The sequence below is a fragment of the Ursus americanus genome, chromosome 31, assembly GCF_024610735.1.
Source record: "Ursus americanus isolate L20-20 chromosome 31, mUrsAme1.1.p, whole genome shotgun sequence".
Lineage (NCBI taxonomy): Eukaryota > Metazoa > Chordata > Mammalia > Carnivora > Ursidae > Ursus > Ursus americanus.
In genome coordinates this window covers 26681124-26702623 of record NC_142157.1, presented here as the reverse complement: position 1 = coordinate 26702623, position 21500 = coordinate 26681124, and the positions used below count along the sequence as shown (strand labels likewise).

At 48.6% G+C, this 21500-nt stretch overlaps 1 protein-coding gene across 5 annotated transcripts in view; it reads left to right on the top strand.

The window, feature by feature from the left end:
* The first annotated feature begins 2932 nt into the window (after nucleotides 1-2932).
* Nucleotides 2933-21500, top strand: part of ECHDC3 (enoyl-CoA hydratase domain containing 3) — a 28544-nt gene continuing 9976 nt past the window's right edge. For 4 of the 5 annotated variants that reach the window (XR_015722460.1, XM_045793921.2, XM_087857719.1 and 1 more), the window contains exons 1-4: nucleotides 2933-3099; nucleotides 7227-7348; nucleotides 9031-9128; nucleotides 14061-14261. Coding sequence is in view for 4 of the 5 variants with exons in the window: in XM_045793921.2 (XP_045649877.2) it covers nucleotides 2933-3099; nucleotides 7227-7348; nucleotides 9031-9128; nucleotides 14061-14261 (588 nt within the window). In the remaining variant the exon portion in view is untranslated. Of the gene's footprint in view, nucleotides 3100-7226; nucleotides 7349-9030; nucleotides 9129-14060; nucleotides 14262-14536; nucleotides 14860-21500 lie in introns of those variants that run through there. The other variant, XM_087857720.1, reaches the window with a different exon arrangement.

The window sequence follows — 21500 nt, the reverse complement described above, 5'->3', positions numbered from 1 at the left end:
TTGCTTTGTGATCCTGCCATTCTGCAGGCCTTGGCGTGACCAAGGGGATCGATACAAATCCCAGGGCACAAACTCAGCATTCTAGAATTTTAGCTTCATTTTGTATGTCAGCTTCATTTCTATTTCAAACCTCCATTCTGCCTGGAGGCAGAAACTTAACCCAAGCCAATTTGGAATTCTATCACCAATCCCTGCATAATAAGCATAAGTTAGTTTATCATGCTGAACCAAGGCTCTGTGCTTGGGAGATCATGGTCGTTGTTAGGTAGTCCTTGCTGGAAAAGATTCTGGCTCCATTCTTCCAAATCCATGGGAGGATTGTACTTCCCTACAAACTAAGTGTGGCCATGTGACTTACTTTGGCAAACAGCACATAAGAGCAAGTGTCATTTCCAGAAGGAAGCTTTAAATCAGTTCACGCTTTTCCTCGTTCTTTTTTCCCCCTCTGCCACAGAGACTGGGAACCTTCTAGATCAATGCTACTTCAGCAGGTCCTGGGGACAATGACAGTGCTGACCCAGCATAGAGCTTCCTCCTGATCTTCGATCAACCTGTAGTGTAAGTGAAAACTGAGTCTTTGTGGCTTGAGCCACTGAGACTTGTTTTTGTTATTTTTGTTAACCTGGGCATAGTCTAGCCTGCCCAAAGGGCACAGGTGAGGGCATCCATCTGAGATATCCTCATTCCCACCTTGTCTTCAGCTTGGCAATCCACACTTCCTAAGCCATCCTCCATTCCCCACTCAGGGCCTTCTGGTATCCAGAACTTTGTCAGCTGTTTCTGAGCCCCTCTCCAAGGACAGGAACCCACCTGTTGTCACAGCATCACACTGGGCCATGGGAAATTCTGCGTGAGGTGTGTAGGTCCATTGGCTCCGTTTCATGCCACCTGGAGCCTCATGACTCCCCTGGGGTTCTACCAAGGAAAAAGAGCAAGCCTGCCTGTGCCTTAGCCGGGGTTTCTCGCCGTTCCCACTTCTTCTCCAGGAGGCTTTGGCCCATCGCTTTTCCCAAATTCCATAACTCCTCTGGCTTTTCCTACAAGTTCTACTTGCCCTATCCTTGCTCCCAAACCTGGGGGGCCTAAATCTGGCCTCAGGCTGGAGGCCTCATTCTTACTCACCAGTGCCAAATCTATGATGTCTGTTTGGTGTTCTTTCCAACCCTCAAGTGCTCACAACCCATAAGCCCAAATTTGCCCCATGTTTGTCTGTATTTGAGTTCTGCCAGACCCCCTCTTCCTTTGAGACAATGAATGAGGAACACCCCAGCTGCCTACATGGAGCACAGACCAAGGAAATGGGGTAGTGGTTGTGGTGGAAGAGGTCTCAGTTGATATTTCAGAATACTGTTCTGTACATAAGAGTTCTGTCCAATGATGAGTCTGAGAATTAAACCCAAATGTGTGACTATTTGAAGCCACGGTGCAACCTCAATGACCCCCTTTGAACATGCCTTTGTGTAATTGTGATCCTTGCAAAGCTTCTCAGTGTGAAGGGCGTGGAGGGCCCTGGGCATGGTGTCTCCCCTAGAGACTGTAAGATCCTTGAGGGCTGAGACCATTTCTTCCATGTGTCCTGCAAATCTCCAGACTTTGATCTGTCGTGAGCCTGGAGCATGGACAAGAGCACAAGACAGGCTGAAGGAGCAGGGGTCAGATGCAGCAGGATGCAGAGAAGTGGCGTGATCAGACATATTTCGGGGTTTTTGTTGTTGTTGTTGTCGTTGTTTTATAAAGATTTTATTTATTTGTCAGAGAGCACAAGCAGGGGGAGCAGTAGTCTCCCCACTGAGCAGGGAGTCCGATTCAGGACTCAGTCCCAGAACCCTGTGATCATGACCCCAGCGAAGGCAGACACTTAACCAATTGAGCCCCCCAGGCGTCCTGATCAGACATGTTTTGAAAAGCTGGTTTGTCGACTAAAATACTTGGAACAGGACAACGGTGGAAGATATAAGTTTGTGTTCTGAGCCCAGAGCAACTCTTGCAGAGGATATCTACTACTAAAAATGAGCATGTAGCCAATAAAAATATTTAGGACATTTTTTTAAACCTCCAGACTTTGAGAATTTAGCTAACACATGACAATGAGGATATTCTCATCATACTTCGCTCTCAGCAACAGGAAATTCTGTTTCCTGTGGTGCCAGCCATTTAGGTCCTGAGAAGGATCTCCCTTTCCGTCCCAGGTGCATTTGAAAAACCCAAGAGATAAATGTAGGGTTTTCGAGGAGAGGCCACAGAGTCCTTCAAAAGTCCACGCCCGTGTGGAATACACCTCACGTTGTGACCTGCGATCACCTGCAAGACCTGAGCGGGTTTGCAGTGGCTGCGGTGAAGTGACAAGGTGGCGACCATAGCTCATACCAGTCGCCACGTGTTGACGCTCATTTTCTTAATCTAGGCAAACCACCACATACTTGGTGTTGGTGCAGAAAGGAACAAGCCGACCCTTTCCTCGCCTCCCCTGAACTCTTTATCTGGCCTTGCTAAAGCAAACATTCCGCCTGCTAGCTTAGTGTCTGCGCACGACACCCCAGACTCCACCCTCAGCCCCACGGGGGGCGGGGCGGGGCGGGGCCTGACGGCGCGGAGGGAGCGGGGCCAAGGTGGTGGTGCGGCCTGGAGAGGCGGGGCCGGGGCTCGGAGAGGAGTGGCGGGGCGGGGCGGAGGGACGGGGGCGGGGCGCGGAGGGACGGGGGCGGGGCGCGGACGGACGGGGGCGGGGCGCGGAGGGACGGGGGCGGGGCGCGGAGGGACCGGGCGGGGAGGAAGGTTCCGACTTGCTAGAGACAGACCTAGGCCCCAGCCTAGGAGTTCTGGCCGGGTTTTCCGGTTTTGCCTGCGACCCGGAGCTGTCGAGGCGCAGCGGTCCGACTCGCACCAGCGGCCCTCGGGGCGTCCGGCCCTCTGGGGCGCATCTCTGGCTGCCATGGCCGCCGCCGGCTTGCGGACCTTCGGGACAAAGGGGCCCGGCTGGCTCCGACGCAGCGCGTGGGCTCCGCTCTCCGCCGGCTTCTGCAGCAGGGGTCCGGCCGGGGCCGGGCGGCCGGAGCTCGGGCCGCGACCCACCAGCGCGCGGCAGCGGGACGGCATCAGGTCAGCGGCGGGGCCGCCAGGCGCCCTGGCCCTCCCAGACCGGCCCGCGGGCCTAGCAGGGCAGCTCCCAGGTGGGGGTGGGCGGCAGGGACCAGGGCAGAAGGATGGGCAGTCACCCCACGCGGAGGCCAACGAGAGCTCGGCCAGGGATAAGCTCCGACTGCTGGGGACCCCAGTTTGTCCGTCTCGGCCTAATCCGGCCAGGGGCCGCAAAGGAACCCGTGGACACGGTGTTCCCTGAAGTCCCCTGCCTGGGCACTGTAGCATTTCGGATCTTGCAGGACACACAGGAGAATTTCAAATGGGACAGCTTCAGAAGGCCCCAGCACTGCCCCTAAACCCCCAGGGCAACCAAGCCGAGTCTTCATTGGACTTTAGGCTCCGTGCGGGCCGCTCGCTACTTTGGCCTTTGAGAAAGAGGGTTCGGTGCGTCTCACAACCTTGACCTGGTTACAAGGCCAGGTTAGGCATAGCCGAGGTGCTCCTTGGCCCTCCACCAGAAATACCCGAGTGGGTGGCAGGTCAATATGTAGGATGAAGGGCACATTGTACTGAGCTCTGCCCTTTGGCTCAACAAGCCTAAAACCCTTAAAAAGCAAAACAAAACAAACAAAAACTGGCAAAAACTGGAATTGGAGTAGTAAAGTTTGAAAGACCTCTAGCCCCATCCAGGCCTTACCCTGTTGTTTCCCTGACCAGGGCAAGGGTGCTGGAGGCCTGCCCAGCATGCTAAGTATTTAAAAGTCACAAATCAAACTAACAGCTAAGTATGTTTTCTTCTCCTACCCTGACAAGTGTATCTTCATGAAACCTGGAAAACCATGTTTGAATTTATAATCCTGAGGCTCCTAGGAGTTCCCCAAAAGTAGTGGAGAGCCATCTGCTGGCCTGCAACATTTTTCTTTTCTTCCCATCCTATGCTCACCCCCTCTCACCTCTCCGCCCCTGCTTCTCTCCCAGGAGCTTGGCACACAGGTCTGCAGACATCCCATCCAGTATGCCTGCATTCTCTCTCTCTCTCCCCGCTCCCTGCCTAGAAATAATTGCTCTCGGCCACCCCATGGGCTTAAAGATGCCCCCTGTAAAGCCAGAGAATTTCAGAATCTCAGGTAACTGCCGAAAGGTTTGGAAGGGGGTGGTGATTTCCAGGTGGGCACATAATGCTATCCAAGTGGACTCCTGGCTCACCTGGCAGGGAACCGCTGGAAGAGGGCCACAGCAGGTACTCCGAAGTGCAGGGCCCAAGCGGCGGTCCTTCTTGCTCATTTTCAAGGACGGTTCTGCTTCTGCAAATCTGGTTCCACCTGGTCAGAACCCAGACATCGGGCATGGCAGCCAGTTGACCGAAGAAGCTCTGGTTGAGTTTTCCGGAGCTAAACATGAATCAGAAAGGGAGACGATGGGAAGAATCAATCTAACATAAATGCTCGGAATCAGTAAGTAGGAACCTCCAAATCCATCACTAAAGCCGTGGTATGGTAGGCACTAAGTTGGTGAGCTTAAACAACTCAGTCACACTTCAAGCATCCCATTCAAAGCCATTCCTCTCAGCAGTGACACTGTCATGGAGTGAAAAGCAGCCAGGAACTGGGGTACCATGCTAGGCACCATACCGTCGCTACCCCTAATTCTTCTAGCGGCCAGCATGATAGGTTATGTTGTCCCCATCCTACAGTGAGGAAACAAGTTCAGAGAGGTGGCAGCCTGCTCAAGGCCACACAGCTGGGAGGAAAGAAAGCCAGGAGGCAGGAAAAGGTCCATCTGCCTCCAAAGTTGCTTCCACTCCGCTGTACAGCTCAGTGTCCTTGCCACTGAGGTTTAAAAGAGGTGGCAAAAAAACTAGGTGAGATGAAAACTTACAGGAATTAGTGGAGTTGGCTCTGAGAAATCAAAATGCTATTTGGGGTCATTTATTTGGTTAGCAGGTGTCTGTCTGTCGAGTGTCTCCTCTGTGTGTGAACATGACAGGTGCCTTGTCTCATGGACCTTCTGGTGGTTTTCAATGATGTGATGAGCTCCAGACAGCTCATCGGGGCATCCCCAGGGCCCATCTCTTGCCTCGCAAACAGAAATATACTTCCTATCACGTGCTGTGGTGGTGACCTCACTCTTAGTGATTCCGTCTTTCCAGCGGTGGTGTTGGTGAAGCTGTAGGTGCAAGGCATCCCACGTTTTGACCCAAGAGAGCCATTGGGAAAATTCAGACGGCTAAGATTTTTAGGAGGTATTACAGCCCGGTTTGATGGCCAGTTGACTAGGGAAAAAATAGCAATCTAGGATGGCTTTCAGTTTCTGGCTTGAGCAACTCAGTGGTAGTGTTAAGATAAAGGGAGAGAGGACAGGGCCAGGTTTGGGAGTTGGGGGAAGATGCCCCAGGATAGTCCAGGAGACATTGGAATGAACTTGTAGAGTAGCCTGGAGCTCAGGACAGAGGTCTGAATGCAGGCAAAGATTGGGAGTCATCAGCCTAGCGGTACCAGGCAAAGCCAAGGCCATAGTGTCGTTACCTTGGAAGAGTATGGAACGAATAGAGAACAGTGGAGGGAGCTCTGAGGATCATTTAGGGGTGAGAAGGCAAGGAGCCCCTTGAAGAAGTAGAGGAGGACAGGCTAGAGAAGCACCAAAAAACAGGAGACAGAAGGAGAGCACGATCCAAATGGCCATTGGGTTCGGTTCTGGCAACGAGGAGATTGTCGGCGAGGACTGATTTAGTGGAGTGGCAGGAACAGAAGCCTGGCTGCACTGGGTTGAGAAGTGAACTCAGCAATTCAGAGTACTCTAACAGGGTGTGGGACGCGAGAGCCACAGGATTAATGGGCCACATAGGAACAGACACCGCCGCACAGCAAGGGCGCCTGGGTGCTGGTGTCTTTCTACACAGTTTTGCCTGAGGCCTTAGAATTTAATTTAAGCATATGTCACTGATGGGATGGCAGCTCTTAGGTTTGCTACAGAAAGCACACTCATTATCTTACTGGAAGGTTCACCGGCACTTCTCTTACCATACCCCAAAATGTGGGTTTCATAGCCTATCAGCCTCTCAGCTGCAAGTCATTTTTGGCACTCAGGAGGAAACGCATTGATGAGAAACAAAACGATGACTGTCACAGCCATGCTGGGACGCTGTTCCAAAGAAAATGGGTGTTCGCATAGAACTGAAATAAAGTCGGTCGCTGAAGTGGTTTTCCAGAAGCCAGTGGCCCAGAAGGCTATTGAAGGAGGATCCAGGCTGACACAGAGCAGGTGGAATATCAGATCCAAAGAATGAGAAAGGCAGAAGACATGTAGGTGGGGACCACGGGGAAACAGATACAACATATAGAACGATAGTCTGGTGTTTGGCTCCCTGCCCATTCTGTATAACCGCACGAATACGACATTTCTGTGTGCAGACAGCCAGAGGACAATACTGGCTATTTTAATTAGCTCCTGGGATACCTTAAAACAGTGAGACCTTGGCATGCCAGCTCTTTGTTGGAGGACGTGTCCAGAAGAGCCCTCTTGCTGTACGCTCCTGTCCTTCTGTTCTTCACATTGCCCGTTCTCAGCATGAATTATTCTGCAGAATTTCAGGATGCCACTATAAAAACACGGAAGAATGCTGTCATGGATGCACGTTGGCCCCTGTAACTGCACTACCTCCTCGGGTGCGTGGGAGGAGATCTGGGGGGCGTGTTTTCATCCTTGGCTCCTTCCCTAACCTTCTTCTTTCGAAGAACAGCAGAAAGAAATAAGGTGAAGGTAGCCACAATGTGGCAGCTTCCTCTGGCTTCCGCGGTGGTCTGACAAGCTTCACCACCTCGGAATGGGCAGTGGTGACTTTTGGAACTGCTGTAACCTGCCCTTTGGGTGGAGGTGGCATTTGTGTTTCTGACAGCAAACCTGGAGAAAAAGAGAAGCAACTCCAGGGAAAGAGGGAGGAAACCCCACCCACATTTCAGGTAGTCTCCTTGTTCTGCCTTAGCTGTATCTCCAGATTATTGGCAGACCCTCTCAGTTGCCTCTAAGCATCCATGGTTCTCTTTCTGGTATTTTTAAAAAGCTGCCCAGGGTAAGAAAGGAATTGCGGGGGTCCTCACTTGTTTTGACTTCTGCATGACCCAGTAATCATAAAACGTTCTCCCCAGGAACATTGTCTTGAGTGATCCGAACAAGAGGAATGCGCTGTCATTAGCCATGCTGAAATCTCTGCAAAGTGACATTCTTCACGAAGCTGAAAGCAAAGACCTAAAAGTCATCATCATTTCAGGTATTTATCTGATGTCCAGCCCCAATGTTCTTGCAGTACGCAGAAGCGGTTTCTCAAAATTCTTTGGTCAGCTGGGGCATTCCTTCGCTTAATGGGAGAATTGTTTTTGAAGCTCCTTTACAAGAACATTGTGAAAAACTCCTGTGTGATTAACTGTGGAAATTACAGGAAAGATTCCCATGCGGAGAGAATATGTCTTTTCCTTTTTGTCGGACGTGTCAGATATGAAATACTGCCACCCGTGGCCGTGCTGGTCTTCCCGTCAAAATCAAGGAACCTCTTTCTTCGTGGATCTGATAAGATGGGTTTAATCACATGCTTGTGGTAGACTACCTAGTTGGCTAGGAAAGGCTGCTGGGCAATTGATGGGTTTGTCTTTTCTGGTCTTACTGAGCTTTCAACCGAGATCTGTGGTCTTTAGCGGTGCCAGAAAGCAGGCTATATTTTGCTCATTTCTTTCCTTGCTCTTTTTCCAGTAAGAATTTTTACCAACTCATCTGGTGATGATGACAGTGATAATAACAATAGCAGTGGCAGCATTTTAAAGAAACCACAGAAAAATAAAACAGACGCTGCCCCGTGATGCACTATTTTTTAAAAATTAAGAATCGGTGTTTCTGGAGGCAGATACTCAAAATGTTACCTTCTTGTCTGTGGTGGGATATAAATTTTCAACTTTAAAAAATTTTTTTTAATTAATTAATTAATTAATTAATTAATTTATTTATTTATTTATTTATTTTGTGAGAGTGCGTGTGAGCACAAAGTAGGGAGAGGCCTAGTGGGAAGGGGAGAGAGAGAATCTCAAGCAGACTTCACGCTTATCATGGAGCCCAATGTGGGGCTCGATCTCACGGCCCTGAGATCATCACCTGAGTTGAAATTAGGAGTCAGACACTTAACTGACTGAGCCACCCAGGCGCCCCCAAATTTTCAACTTTTTATATGGTGAAGGGAAAAGAAATAGAACAAATATTGTCCAGCAGCCATGGGGGTGTAACCTGGATGCCGTCAGGCAGCTAACTCTGAACCATGCAATTTTCTCACTTGTTTGCAGGGAATAATATTTTCTGTCCCTGCAGCCACAGCAAAAGGGAAGTAGGAGAAAGTGTTACCAGCTGATGGGTGGAATTTCATTTCATCGTTGTTGTTAATGACAACAGTAACAGTAAAACCACATCCTCAGATCCCTTGTAAAAAGTAAAGGGGCTGTCTTCACACTCCGACCTTCCCGATTCCAACCTGTGTGGGTGGCCATTATCTGTGGACCAAAGGACAGGGACGCTGGGGGAGGCAGGGTGGATTTGATGGGCCCAAGTGAGTCTATACACTCAGGCCGGACCAAGCCCAGAAACAAAAGTGTGAAACCAGATGGATAATTCTGGAAAGAGCACTTTCGCTGTGCTTACTGAGCCTTCTCTTTGTTGGAATGACATGTTTTTGCTGGTTCCACCATAGACCTTTGAGAACCCATGCCTCACCTTACTCTGTCACCACAAAATACTAGCTGTCTCTTTTCAAACAAAATAGAATTATTCTTATCAAAATTGAGCCATTAACGTAAGTGTCCACAGCAACAACACGATGGCTAGTTATCTGGTAGGTAAGTAAGTAAACATTTAAGCTCTGGCTATTTACATCTCTTTCTTTTCTTTTCTTTTCTCCACTGGAAACATTTGCAGCTAAGGGGCCCGTATTTTCTTCTGGGCATGATTTAAAGGAACTGACGGATGAGCGAAGCCCAGATTATCATGCCGAAGTATTTCAGACCTGTTCTGAGGTAAACCAGGATGGGGGTCAACACTGCAGCCCGAAAATGATAGTTACATGAAATACTGAATCAGGCTTCCAGTTTACAGAGAAGGCTTTATTTATGAGACCTAGTTGCTCCAGACAGGTCACTGGTGCACCCTTCACCCAAGCCACTATTTGGTTTCAATTTTTAAGAAGTGACCATGGCTTGCGGTTGATGTTGTTACAAGCTGCCAGTCGCCGCCTCTGGGATCATGGGGGTGTTTCTTAAGTAGGAGGTAAAGGGTGGGAATGTACATTATTAGAGGGGAAGAACCTAAGATTAGTAAAAATTTTTAAAAATTTTAAACTAAAACGACTCCGTTAATGGGAGAGAGAGAATATTTGCGAACAGAATAACAATAATGATTTTAAAGATTATTTCCAAACCCTTCTTCTAACCAGCCTTTGTAATCACCACCTCCAAGTAGGAAAATTAACCTCTTCACATTTACTTCTTACTGTCTGTCTCTTTAACCGTATGAAGGAGAGAAATGGCCAGCAGAGAGGAGGAAGAGGAACAAAAGGTTTGCAATGATTATAAACCTATTAAGTCAACCCTGGATAATAAAAAACTGAATACAGAATACAACCCTAAGTAATGCATGCTCATCTCATAACGTCTTATTGAGCACTACTGTATGCATAACACTTGCAAGGCGCTGAAGGGAAAGAGAAGGAAAACCAAGCTTCCTGCCAAACTGAAACTGGAAATGTAGGTGAGAGGCAAGACATAAAACAGTTTCAGGGGCGCCTGGGTGGCGCAGTTGCTTAAGCAACTGACTCTTGGTTTCGGCTCAGGTCATGATCTCAGGGTCGTGAGATCAAGTCCCTTGTCAGGCTCCACACTCAGCATGGAGTCTGCTTGAGATTCTCTCTCTCCCTCTCCCCCTCTCGCTAATGATCTATTTATTTTATAAGTAAATAAATCTTTAAAAACTCTCAAATAAATGAATCTTAAAAAAAAAAAACCTCAAACAGTTTCATAACCTGATCCTAAGATGACTTCACCTAATTTTTCATTCATTCATTGACTTGCTCATTTATTTGGTCATTAATGATTCAACAAATATTTCATGATACCTTCTATGTAGACAAGACAGAGGTGAGCAACAGGGAGGCTGACAGGAAGATGATTAAGATGCCTTCTCGAGCACCATTTCTTTTCCTTGTCCTTCCAGAATGCCGTAGGGAGAGCCAATTCGAGTTTTCTCATTTCATGGCGGGACAAGCCAGAAAAGCAATTGACTTAAGGCTCCAGGGAGAGGCAGAAGCAAGCCGGAGCTAAGGCTTCAGTCTTTTGTTTCACATTAATGATGTTTATGTAACATTCTGCTCTTGTGTTTGCCAAGGCAGGCGCTTTAGAAGTTACTTTTCTACTAATATCCAGTGTGTTTGGCTAAAACAGAAAAGCATCAAAGACAACCACTAGAGCCCTTCCATCCTCCCCAAAGGGCCTGCTTTTATCACTCTGCTGTGTTGTCTTCATGAACTGAGTCCTAAACGGGTTAGCAGAGGGGCCACAAGGGAGCCCAGGGCTGCTTCAGAGGATAAAGTCCAGATTTCATGGACGCTGGCATCCCCTGGATGCCTCAGGCTCGCTGCAAAAATCACAGTGCGTAAACAGGACCTTGTCCTAACACAGGGAGATAGAAGTGAAAGTGCATTGATTTCTTGAACGCTTTTTCTAAGAAAATCACATTGTCCAGGATAAATATGAGCAGCATGAACTTGTGCAAGATTTCAGTTTCCACATGTAATCAACAGATTGGGACAGAATGAACTAGATATTTCACTGTTCATTCATGCATGAGAAAACTTGGATTTAGAGAGAAGACAGAGGTCTCCGACATGACTCAGCATCCAGACCATAGCAGGTTCCTTAAAGACCACAAGTGCTGCCTGATGGTTAATTATTTCCAAATCAGGAATAAATTGAGAAGAAGAAACACGAGGCTGTGGGAGAGCAAAAGTAGCCCCTGTGGAGCTGATCTGACAGATTTCCCTGTGTCTCTCCTTTTGTCCCGTAGCAGTTTGAGGGTGGAAACCCTAGTACAGGAAGAGATTCTTCTCTTTCTTCTCACCCCTCCACTGAAATGGCAATGGGACGTGGCCTCTTGCAGAGCCCTCGGTAATGCTACTGAGTGAGGCTAAGCTATACTTACGTCTGTGTCACAATTTGGAGCAGGCAGAGCCCAGGAAAAATATTTAGTTCAGGAAGGTAAACTAGGAGGGATAATCACCTCTTGACCACCAAGGGACTGATTGCCCCCACTGATTTTTTATCTAGTTTGTTTTTGTCTTTCCTGAATTGTTCTCTAACTATTTAAAATATGTTTTGGGGGGCACCTGGGTGGCTCAGTCAGTTGGGTGTCTCTTGATTTCTGCTGGGGTCATGATCTCAGGGTTGTGGGATCAAGCCCCGTGTAGGGGTCCTCACTCAGCAGGGAGTCTGCTGGAGATTCTGTCTCTCTCCCTCTCCCTCCATGACTGTGCACATGCACACTCTCTCTCTCTCTCAAATAAATAAAAAAAATCTTTAAAAAATAAAAAAATTTAAAAGATAAAATATGTTTTCAGGTGCCTGGCTGACTCAGTCAGTAGAGCATGTGACTCTTGATCTCAGGGTCATGGGTTCAAGCCCCATGTTGGGCATGGAGCCTACTTAAAAAAAAAAGAGTTACTTAAAATATGTTTTAATTATCCAAATGATAAACAATAGGGAAAATTTTGAAAATTCAGAGAAACAGAAGGAAAGAAAATAAACTGCTGATACTAGACCATGATCGTACCACCCGGAGAGAATGCTAATATTTAGAATATTTCTTTCAGACCTTTTCCATGTGAACCTCTTTGTCTGAATAATCATACCATAGGTTCAATTATACTGTATAATGTGATTATAGCATTGAATGCTTACCATGTGCCAAATAATATTTTGAATATTTTATATATATATAATATATATATATATATAATTCTCTTGTTCTATAAGGTTGGTACTATCCTTAGGCCCCATTATTATACCCAGATGTGAAGACCGAGGAATAGCCAGTGGGTAAGTGCAGACTGGGCATCAAACCCCAGGAGCCTGGCACCAGCCCACTATGCAAGGCCCGGACCATGCTGCTATGTCTGATGGAAAATCTCATAATGAGAATACAGCATTCCATTAAATGGACAGTTTACACAATCATTTTTCTTATTTATTTATTATTTATTTATGTATTTATTTTAAATTCATTTATTTGAGAGAGAGAGAAAGAGAGGTAGCAAGAGAGAGAGAGCACAAGCAGGGGGGAGAGGGAGAAGAAGAAGACAACGACGTGGGGTTCTATCCCAGGACCCTGGGATCATGACCTGAGCTGAAGGCAGACACTTAACCAACTGAGCCACCCAGGCGCCCCTTATTTATTTTTACATATCTTACTTATTAGTTTTTCACTATTATAATTTTTTGAACATCTTTGCCCAAACAGCTTTTTACCCTATTTTTAGGATTATTCCTTAGGAGTGTTCCCTAGATGAAAGGTATGGGTATTTTTGATATTGTTGGAATCCACTCTAAGTATTTTCCCACCAGGTTGTATAGAATCCTTGTGCTTTGTATGTGGGACATAGGAGACACAGACTGTTCAACGCTAGTCACAGCCAAATGACTTCATAAGTAACCAGTTCTTCAGGTGACAGACAACACTCAGAGCCAAAAAAGTCCTTCTTTGCAGCAAGATGTTAGATGTTCTGGAGCATTCTTCTCCCTGCTATTGTAGTTCCCTGAGAATGGGCTCTATCACTGACCATCCTCATCCTCACCTAGAGTTCTCAAACCCCCTAAATCCACGAAGAGTTTGGGGTGCGGATATATTTATATGCATTCTTCTGAGGAGAGGGCCATTAGCATGTATCAGATTCTCAAAAGGTGACCCCCTAAAAAAAGTCCAAACCACTACTATAAAAGATGATATCGTATCCCTAAATATGTAGTTGGTTATTTTGTAATAAAGCTGAAAATATAACATGTTTGTGAATGCAAAAGGCTGAGTTCCTTAGGCAAAATCTTCAAATCAGTGAAGGTCATTTCTTTGGAGTTGCTGCCGTGAGAAACAAGCCCAGATGTAGTAATTCCTTCCCACCTGCCCTCTTTACCTACCAGGGTTCAAAGTATAACTATTTATATGTTGCACTTTCCATGGCAACACGATCTGTTTGGAGTGGCATGAAAAAAAATGGAGAAATAAACCAAGTTATTTTGTAAGCTGCAAAAATAAGTTGGCGATTTATGGGAGGGAGGGGTCCTATGAGCAAGTTTTCAGCTCCTCTGTGCCAGTGGCTCTGTTTGGGGAATTTTGTTTATTTTGATGACAGCAGGGTGCCCCTCCACCACTGTAATAGAACTGAGAGAATGTTCAGGGCGGTGATTTGAGACGTAATGACTACGGAAATTGCCTTCCAGTTCCTTTGCCACCTTAATTTTTCAAGGAAGTACCAAATACCAGTTTCAGACGTGCTGCGGGCAGACTCCATGCAGGCATGGTTCCCCAGAGATCAAAATCAGCTCTGCTTCAGGGGGGCTGCTGGGCACCAGTCAGGGGGACTGGAACCTCACAGAGGCGTCCTGCCCGGCGTGGACAGACTGGGGCTGTGCTGGCAGCCTGTGGATCTCGCTGCCTCGTCCCCTCTGTGCTTTCACATCCTGGGTGTCATGTCGGGTTCGCTCCTGCCCTGGGTCTCAGGAAGACCAAACAGTCGGTATTTAATACCAACTTAGTTCTCTTCGTGCCTCCTTTCACCCCTTTTTCCGAGACTTTGATCTAATGTCTACGGAAAATGCTCTGCAAAGTGTGAAGTCACATAAAATGATACGTGTGACTGTCTCATTTCGCTCTCGGACCGAAACGAAGTGGTGTGTTTGCCCCTTCAGGTCATGATGCTGATCCAGAACCACCCGGTCCCCGTCATCGCCATGGTGAACGGCTTGGCCACCGCAGCCGGCTGCCAGCTCGTTGCCAGCTGTGACATTGCCGTGGCGAGTGACAAGTCCTCTTTCGCCACGCCAGGTGTGAACATTGGGCTCTTCTGCTCCACCCCTGCAGTGGCCTTGGGGAGAGCGGTGCCGAGAAAGGTAATTGAACTCCCTGCGGGCCCTCCAGATGCGATCCTCCAGGGCAGGGGATGGTCAGTTCCAGAACTCACTTGTTACAAGGACCGTTCGAATCAGGACATTCTGCCTGGAGTGTGGCTGGCGGGATGTGCCTCAGTGTCCCTTCTGAGGCGGTGTGCTGGGGGAAGGGATGGCCAGCTGCCTGTTTCTCTGAAGCTTCTCACCTCATTTCACCCTTGCCTGCCCCTCAGGACAGCTAGTTAGGTTCCTTACTTGTCTTGTCTGTTTGCATAAAGGCACACATTCTTGTCATCTTACCGGCCCTGCAGTTGAAGCTCAGTTCTGTTGGACCACCGGGGGACGCGTGTCAGTATCAGGGGGCTAGGACGCTAGTGTCACTGGCTTATTGTTCGCCAGCAGTCTGTCTTGTTCCAGAAAGGACTGAAAAGAGCTGATTCCCTGAGTGTGTCAGGTTCACAATGGTGACATTTCAGTTGGATCTGCCCCCAGAAGGAGCCACATTACAAAAGGTGTTTTGTCGTTGCCGACCACAGTGACGTCCATTTTCTTCACAAAACTCTCTTCCTTCCTATCACATCATAAAATAATATTTACTAAACATCTCGTAAGTGTAAACCGGGGGTTTCCTTATTCTAGAAAAAAATACATCCTCATTCTCAACCGGAAATGTGTTTTAAAGGTTGGCAAAGTTGTGGAACATAGGAACCTAAACTGCTTTCTAGAATACATTATCCATTTTAGCATCAACTACAAAAATTAGCAGTTGCCGTATGCCTGAGGTGCAAAAGAGGTGAGACCCAAGGGAAATCAAGTTGTGGGACCAAGTTTAGGTGCATTCCTTTCTTTTACAGTGCCTCATTAGTTTTTACAGAAATGTGTATTTGTGAGAAAGGTCTGAAGACAGATCCTGCGAGTACACACACACACACACACACACACTCCCACTCACACAGGCACTCACTCGCAGGAACACCGGCTGAAAGTGGGCAAAGGGTGAGATGTCAAACATAACAGCTTGCTAAAAGGTTTGCAGCTTAAGGGGGTTTCATCCCATCAGGATACACGTTCACCTTAAAAGTAATTAGTAAATACTTCTTCAGTCCCTACTCTGTGCCAAGTACATTAAATTCAAGTGCATCTCAAGTATATTGTCAGAGCTCATTAACAAACTACCTTACAATTGTGCAAATCAAGTCGCGAGGCCTCTTGCATAGTCAAAGGTAGGCAGACTGGTTACCCCATCTGTAGCTGTTTGTCTTCTTTAATACCTGATGTTCTGGAAGGGTCCACAGTAAGACATTTAAATCTTTGGATCAGCCCTGCTGTCAGGATAAGAATCCATTCTTTCTTAACACAAACTTTTTGAATCAAGGCTCAGGATGGAGTCCTGGAAACGTAAACATTGTAATCACATTTGTCAGGTTTTAAATGAGTTTTTGAGAAGAGAAAAAAACAAATGTGACAAATACAGGCCTTAAGTTTCCAGGAAGCACAGTGCTCAGAACCACCCTGCACAACTGTCCAGCGTGACAGATGAAGGGGCAGGACGTGGCAAGAACCAAAGCAGCTTTCACCTCGCGCGGGCAGCTGGCCCGCTGAGAAGATGAGGGCAGAGTCCCCAGTATTGTCCCACTCAGCTCCGTGAGCTGCACTCCTTGTGATCTGATCCCGAGTTTCTTCCTAGTTAGCAGGCTGAAGGTGGTTCAGAGTTGTCAGTAGACGTCCTTGCCTGTTGGGTGCATTACTACACAGAGGCGTGAAGTGGATACACGGTTTGGGGTCAACACTCATGATCTGAAGTCACAGTACCGACAAAGGGAATTCAGTGGGAGGAAAAGTCTGTCGGAATGCAGGGCCTTTGCCAGGTAGCTGGATCTGCAGGTCTCACCTGTGCGGCCCCCTGGAGGAGGCAAGTAAGGATTCATAGAAATCTAAACCTAACCAGAAACACCCCTTCCTGCGTTCACTGCTTGATTGCAGCCCTATGAACACATCCATACACAGGCCCGTAGGCTTCGGTGGGTGCTGGGCACATGTCCCCCGCACAGAGCCACAGGGAAGCAAGCAAGTGCTTTTGGAAACTCGCCTAGTGGGGAAGCTCTACCCTTTCCGCCCCGGCTAGAGCCGCGTGTGTGGGTCACCAGTGCCCTCTGCCGGTCACCATGGGAAACGGCTCAGCCGTGCCAGAGTCGGAGGGCTGCAGTTTGTCTGCTGGGAGCAGAAATGGAGTGCAGCCCTTGTGTTCAAGCCAGACTGAGCCTGGACCTGAATAATTTTCCACATTTGTAAAGCGTTTCTCTCTTCTGGCGTGATTTAAATAATGCATCTTCATCGCACCCTATAAACCACCTGCCCGGTGCAGCTGCTCCCCTCCCCCAGCCAGAGCCGGCCTCGCTCAGAAATGCCAGTTCCTCAAGCAGTTGGTATCCTGGGAGAGCGGGAGAGCGTGTGAAAGATCTGAACCCCCGCTGCCCCAGCCCGTCATTTCTCTGTGGTGGGAACGCTGGCTTCCACCTATTTGCCCGTGGTAACTGTGTATCTGTGGAATCTGATTTCCTCATAGTCTAGAACAGAGTAGAACTTCCGAGCTGGAAAGAGTGTTAACGTCTTGCTACTCAGCCTGGTATGGAGACCACCAGAAAGCCTGAGAAATGCAGGGTCGCAGGCCCCCCTCGGATGGACCGCATCAGAATCTGCACTTTAACAGAGATTTGCACGGCCATTGGCCTCAGCACCTTTGAGAACGTGTAGTTCAACCCCCCAATTTACAAGAGGGCCTGGGGGTGATTCAGGGCCTTGCCTATTGTCTCCCAGCAACTAAACTAGCCCTGTGACCCTCCGTCCATCAGCTTCCTTCCTTCCTGAGCCCTACTGCATCGCCAGCCCATAACGCTGACACGCCACCAGCCGGTTCTTATTGTGGATGTGACTCGAGGGGCCCCAAAGACCCCTCTGCTTTAGAGAATCACCCCCTTTCAGGGCTGTGATACCTAAAAGCCAGTCAGAGATTCATACAAATGTACAGTTGGAAGAGGCACGTTAATAATCATCAGTGCAGTTGTTAGGTGCTGACTGAGTGCCCAGCACGGTCGCATTAGCTTTGCACTTACTGTCCCTCATCTGCACAATCCCGCAGGAGGATGGAAGGCGTATTCCCATTTTCAGATGAGGAAACAGACTCAAACGGCTTAAGTTGCATCCTTAAGGTCTTGTGGTTAGTAAGTGGCCCATCTGGCATTGGAACTCGGGGGACCAACTCCAGACCCAAGTCCTGCTGCTTTCTGGGTTTGCCTTGGCCTCAAGTGCTATTGTTTTTAAGGCAAGTGCCCCAGGAAGAGGAAGTATTAAACCCCCAGCTTGTTACGGGGACCCAAGAACTGTCGTCATAAAAGGCAGCTTGAACTGATGAAGGAAAAGGATGAGAGAAGGCACCTTCTTCTCTCTCATCTGAAGTTCTGGGGACACCACATAGAAACTTCAATCATAAGCAAAGATTGTGCTGATTAGCTAGAAAGTAAACAGGCTTTCTTTTTCTCAGAGAATACCAAGCTGTTATCCAACCCACCTGGGTAAAATCCCCATAAATCAATATGTGCTAACACTATGACCCCAGTAGACAGATTAGGAAACCGAGGCCCAAAGAAGGGGATGAACCCAGGCAGGGCTCTTGACCTTACTCCCATCAAGACTTCTTTCAGGAGTAGCGTGAATCCCCTTAAGACCTTCCTGGTGTTCCGGAACGAAAGGCGAGGAGCCAGGGCAGTGGAAGCACGAGGGAGAGCGTGCCCCGCCCGGTCCAGGCTGACGCTGGCGCACCCAGCTCCGGGCTGCCCCCAGCCAGCGATGCGCCTCCATCGGTAAGAGCCACAGGGGCCCTTTCCTCCCCGTTCCCGTCTAGTCGGACACATCCGTCATTCGCTGGAAGGAAGCCACTCAGCCCGCCACCTCTCTATCGTCCTGGTTCTTCACCTGTTCTCTTGACTTCTTTGCTTTTGAAAACCGGCTTTCCTGTGATGTCTCCTGGGAGGTGAGAGGCCTGTGGTGTTGCCTGGGTTTGAGAAGACACTGAGACGCAGAGCTCGTGTGCCTGACTCCAAACCCCGTGACCGCACTGAGGGCACCCAAACTGGGTTTCAAAGCCCGACAAGACTTGGTGCCCCAGGCCCTCCTCGTGATCCCTCTTCACAGAAGAGTCTGTCACTTTCCATCAGGTGGGAAAAAGGATGGGGACTTAAATGAACCTACTACTATTTAACAATTCAGATTTTTTGTTGGAAGTGAATCTGTGTAAGTGGTAATGAAGGAAGTTTGTGCCCAAAAAAGATGATGGATCCAGGAGTCAAAGGGACTAGTCCAGATGATGTGGTCCCTTCACCTACCGGCAGGCAAGGCTGCATTTAGAGTATTCCAGAAAGACGAGTGTCTTTTGTCTTTGAAAATATTTGCTTATGAGGTGATTTCTGAATTTAGCCATTCTCATTCCCACTAGGTAGTAGGTACTGGGAGAGGCTGGGATGGTGTGTGCTGAGCACAGAGCCCAGAACTTGGTGGGGACGCATCAGATAGCTGTCTGATTTTTGATGGTCTCTCACCTTCTGACCATCTGTCTATCTCTGTCCTTCTCCACTTGGCTGGCTGACTCACTGGAAGAGAAAATACCTTCTGTCCAATGACAGTCCCTCATGCTATAGCTCGAGGTCACTTCCTTTTTGTGGATATTAGAGATCCTGAAATAACATTAGGAATCCTTTGTCTAGGAGGGAATTTAAGAGATCCTGTATCCACCTGTGGGCAGAGCTGCCTGGGCCTGACAGACAGGGCCGCCCCCATTCATACCTCTTCAGGGGTGAGGACTCCACATTCTTCCCGAGTGACTCAGTTTCGGGACTTGGGACTTGGATTTTTTTTTTTAATGTGTTTTTGGAGTTGCTTCGGAATTAAGACATTACAAAAACCCATAGTCTTCCTGGGTGTGTATTAGTCACCTGGGGCTGAAACAACAGAAATTTACTTTCTCGCACTTCCAGAGGCTGGGAGTCTCAGGTCAACATGCCAGCAGGTGTGATTCCTGGTAAGAGCTCTCTTCCTGGCTTGGAGCTGGCCACCTTCCTACTATTTACTACTATGTCCTCATGTGGAAGCAAGAGAGACTCAGACACACAGAGATCTCTAACTCTGCTCAAAAGGCCACCAATCCTATTGAATCAGGGCCCTCCCCAATGACCTCAGTTAACCTTAATTACTACCCTAAAGGCCCCATCTCCAAGAACAGTTGCACGGGTGCCTAGGACTTCCACACATGCATTTTGGGGAGACACAATTCAGTGCGTAGCACTGCTCTTGATACTTGTAGCTCTCCTGTGTGAATATTTGTTGGGTGAATGAATGTCCAAGAGAAAGTTGTGCTCGCTTGGAGTTCCTGCTCACGGAACCCGGCCCCCAGCCTCAAACACAGACTCGTGCCAGGCCCCTTGAGCAAGCAGAAGCATCATAGTTCTTTCCCTCTGTTCAGGTCTTGCTCAGATGGACCGTTTTCCCTAGCATTTCTGTTGCACTTGATGTGACCATGAGCCCTGCGGTCCTTTGTAGGCTGTTCTTTACCACATGTCTGAGAGACTCATTCGTACACTTGCATTCCAGCTGGGGAAGGGGGAGACGAGAAACAACATGCCCGGGGTCCTTTGGAGGAGCCACACTCTGCAGGCAGGACAGGATCCCCCACCCGCACCTTGGCCTGTGCCCAGGCCTGCAGAAGCTTGGGCTCCAGAGGACTCACCCTGAAAACTTCTTGGAGCTCTTGGACCCCGGGCAGCTGAAGTATCTGAATCAGACAGGCGTTCTGTAGGCGGGTCATGGAAGCACGGGAAGGAGAACAGAACCAAGGAGGCTCAGGAAGAGAAAGAAAGACATAGGAAGAACAGAGACATTGAAGAAAGCATCTGTTGGAGGAAGGGACAAGGGAACTGTCCCATGATCATGAGCCCAGCCGGCAAGTACAGACGGCACAGGGTGAATGAATGCCTGTCCGCCGAGCCAGCCAAAGGAGCCCTTACTACTTTGATTTTAATGATTTCCTCCTTCCAATTCTGCTACCATTTTCATAGCTACTCTTTTTTTAAAAGATTTTTATTTATTTGCGAGAGAGAGAGAGTGAGGAGAGAGGGGCAGAGAGGGAAGGAGAGGAAAGGAGAGAAAGGGAGAAAAATCCCAAGCAAGCTCCATGCCCAGCACGGAGCCCAACGCGGGGCTCGATCTTACAACCCTGAGATCATGACCTGAGCTGAATACTCAACTGACTGAGCCACCCAGGCGCCCCTCATAACTACTCTTGGAAGGCTGTTTGAGGTCTTGGCCCCTGCTGTGAAGGGATTGCTGTAAAGGGATTGAGGACTTTTCTTCACTGGATTTGATTTTTAGTGTTGTTTTCAGGGCTGGCCACTGTCTGCTCTGTGGTCCCCATGAATTTCTTGAGAGCCACCCACATGAACAGAGGAAAAGAAAGGCTGGAAGGTGCAGTGACCCTGCTTTCCCCTGGCTTCTGACCTGGGTCCCTGCTGAACGTGCTTCTCAGGCAGCGACAGAGCAGACCTTGTCCCGGCCCCTTCATGTGACTCACTGGGTGTCTTCAGCAGGGTCTTAGCAGCCCTTAGTCAGCAGGACCTGGCTTTTAGCTCCACGTTCAACCAGGGGCTTGCGACCTGCTTTGGAGTGATGACACTACTCCTGGCCAACCAACACGTGGTCTCTGGAGTGACCCACAGGCATCGCGTTCCTGCTGCCTCCAACATAGAGCCATTACATTCCCCCAGACTGGACAGTGCTGGGACTTAGTCCATACCTTTGCAGAGAAGTTGGGGACCAGCATCACTTGCCCCAACTGCCAGTCCAGGAGGTACTCCACTTGTCCCCATGATGGCAGGAGTCCTCAAGCCAAGCCTTCTGACCCCTCCTTCTTTATCAAAGCCCCATCCCTAGCTGAGACAATCTAGTGTGATGATTTAAAAAACCATTTAAAACAGTGGTTCTACACTGGGGGCAATACCGGCTCCAGGGGATGCCTGGCAGTGCCTGGGGACATTTGTGATGGTCATAGCTTGGGGGGGTGGGACACGTAACTCCTGGTTCCTGGCAGATAGAGACCAGGGATGCTGATAAACATTCTACAATGCACAGGACAATCTCACACAACCAGGTATCATCTGGCTCCAAATATGCAATGGCACCAAGGTTGAGAAACCT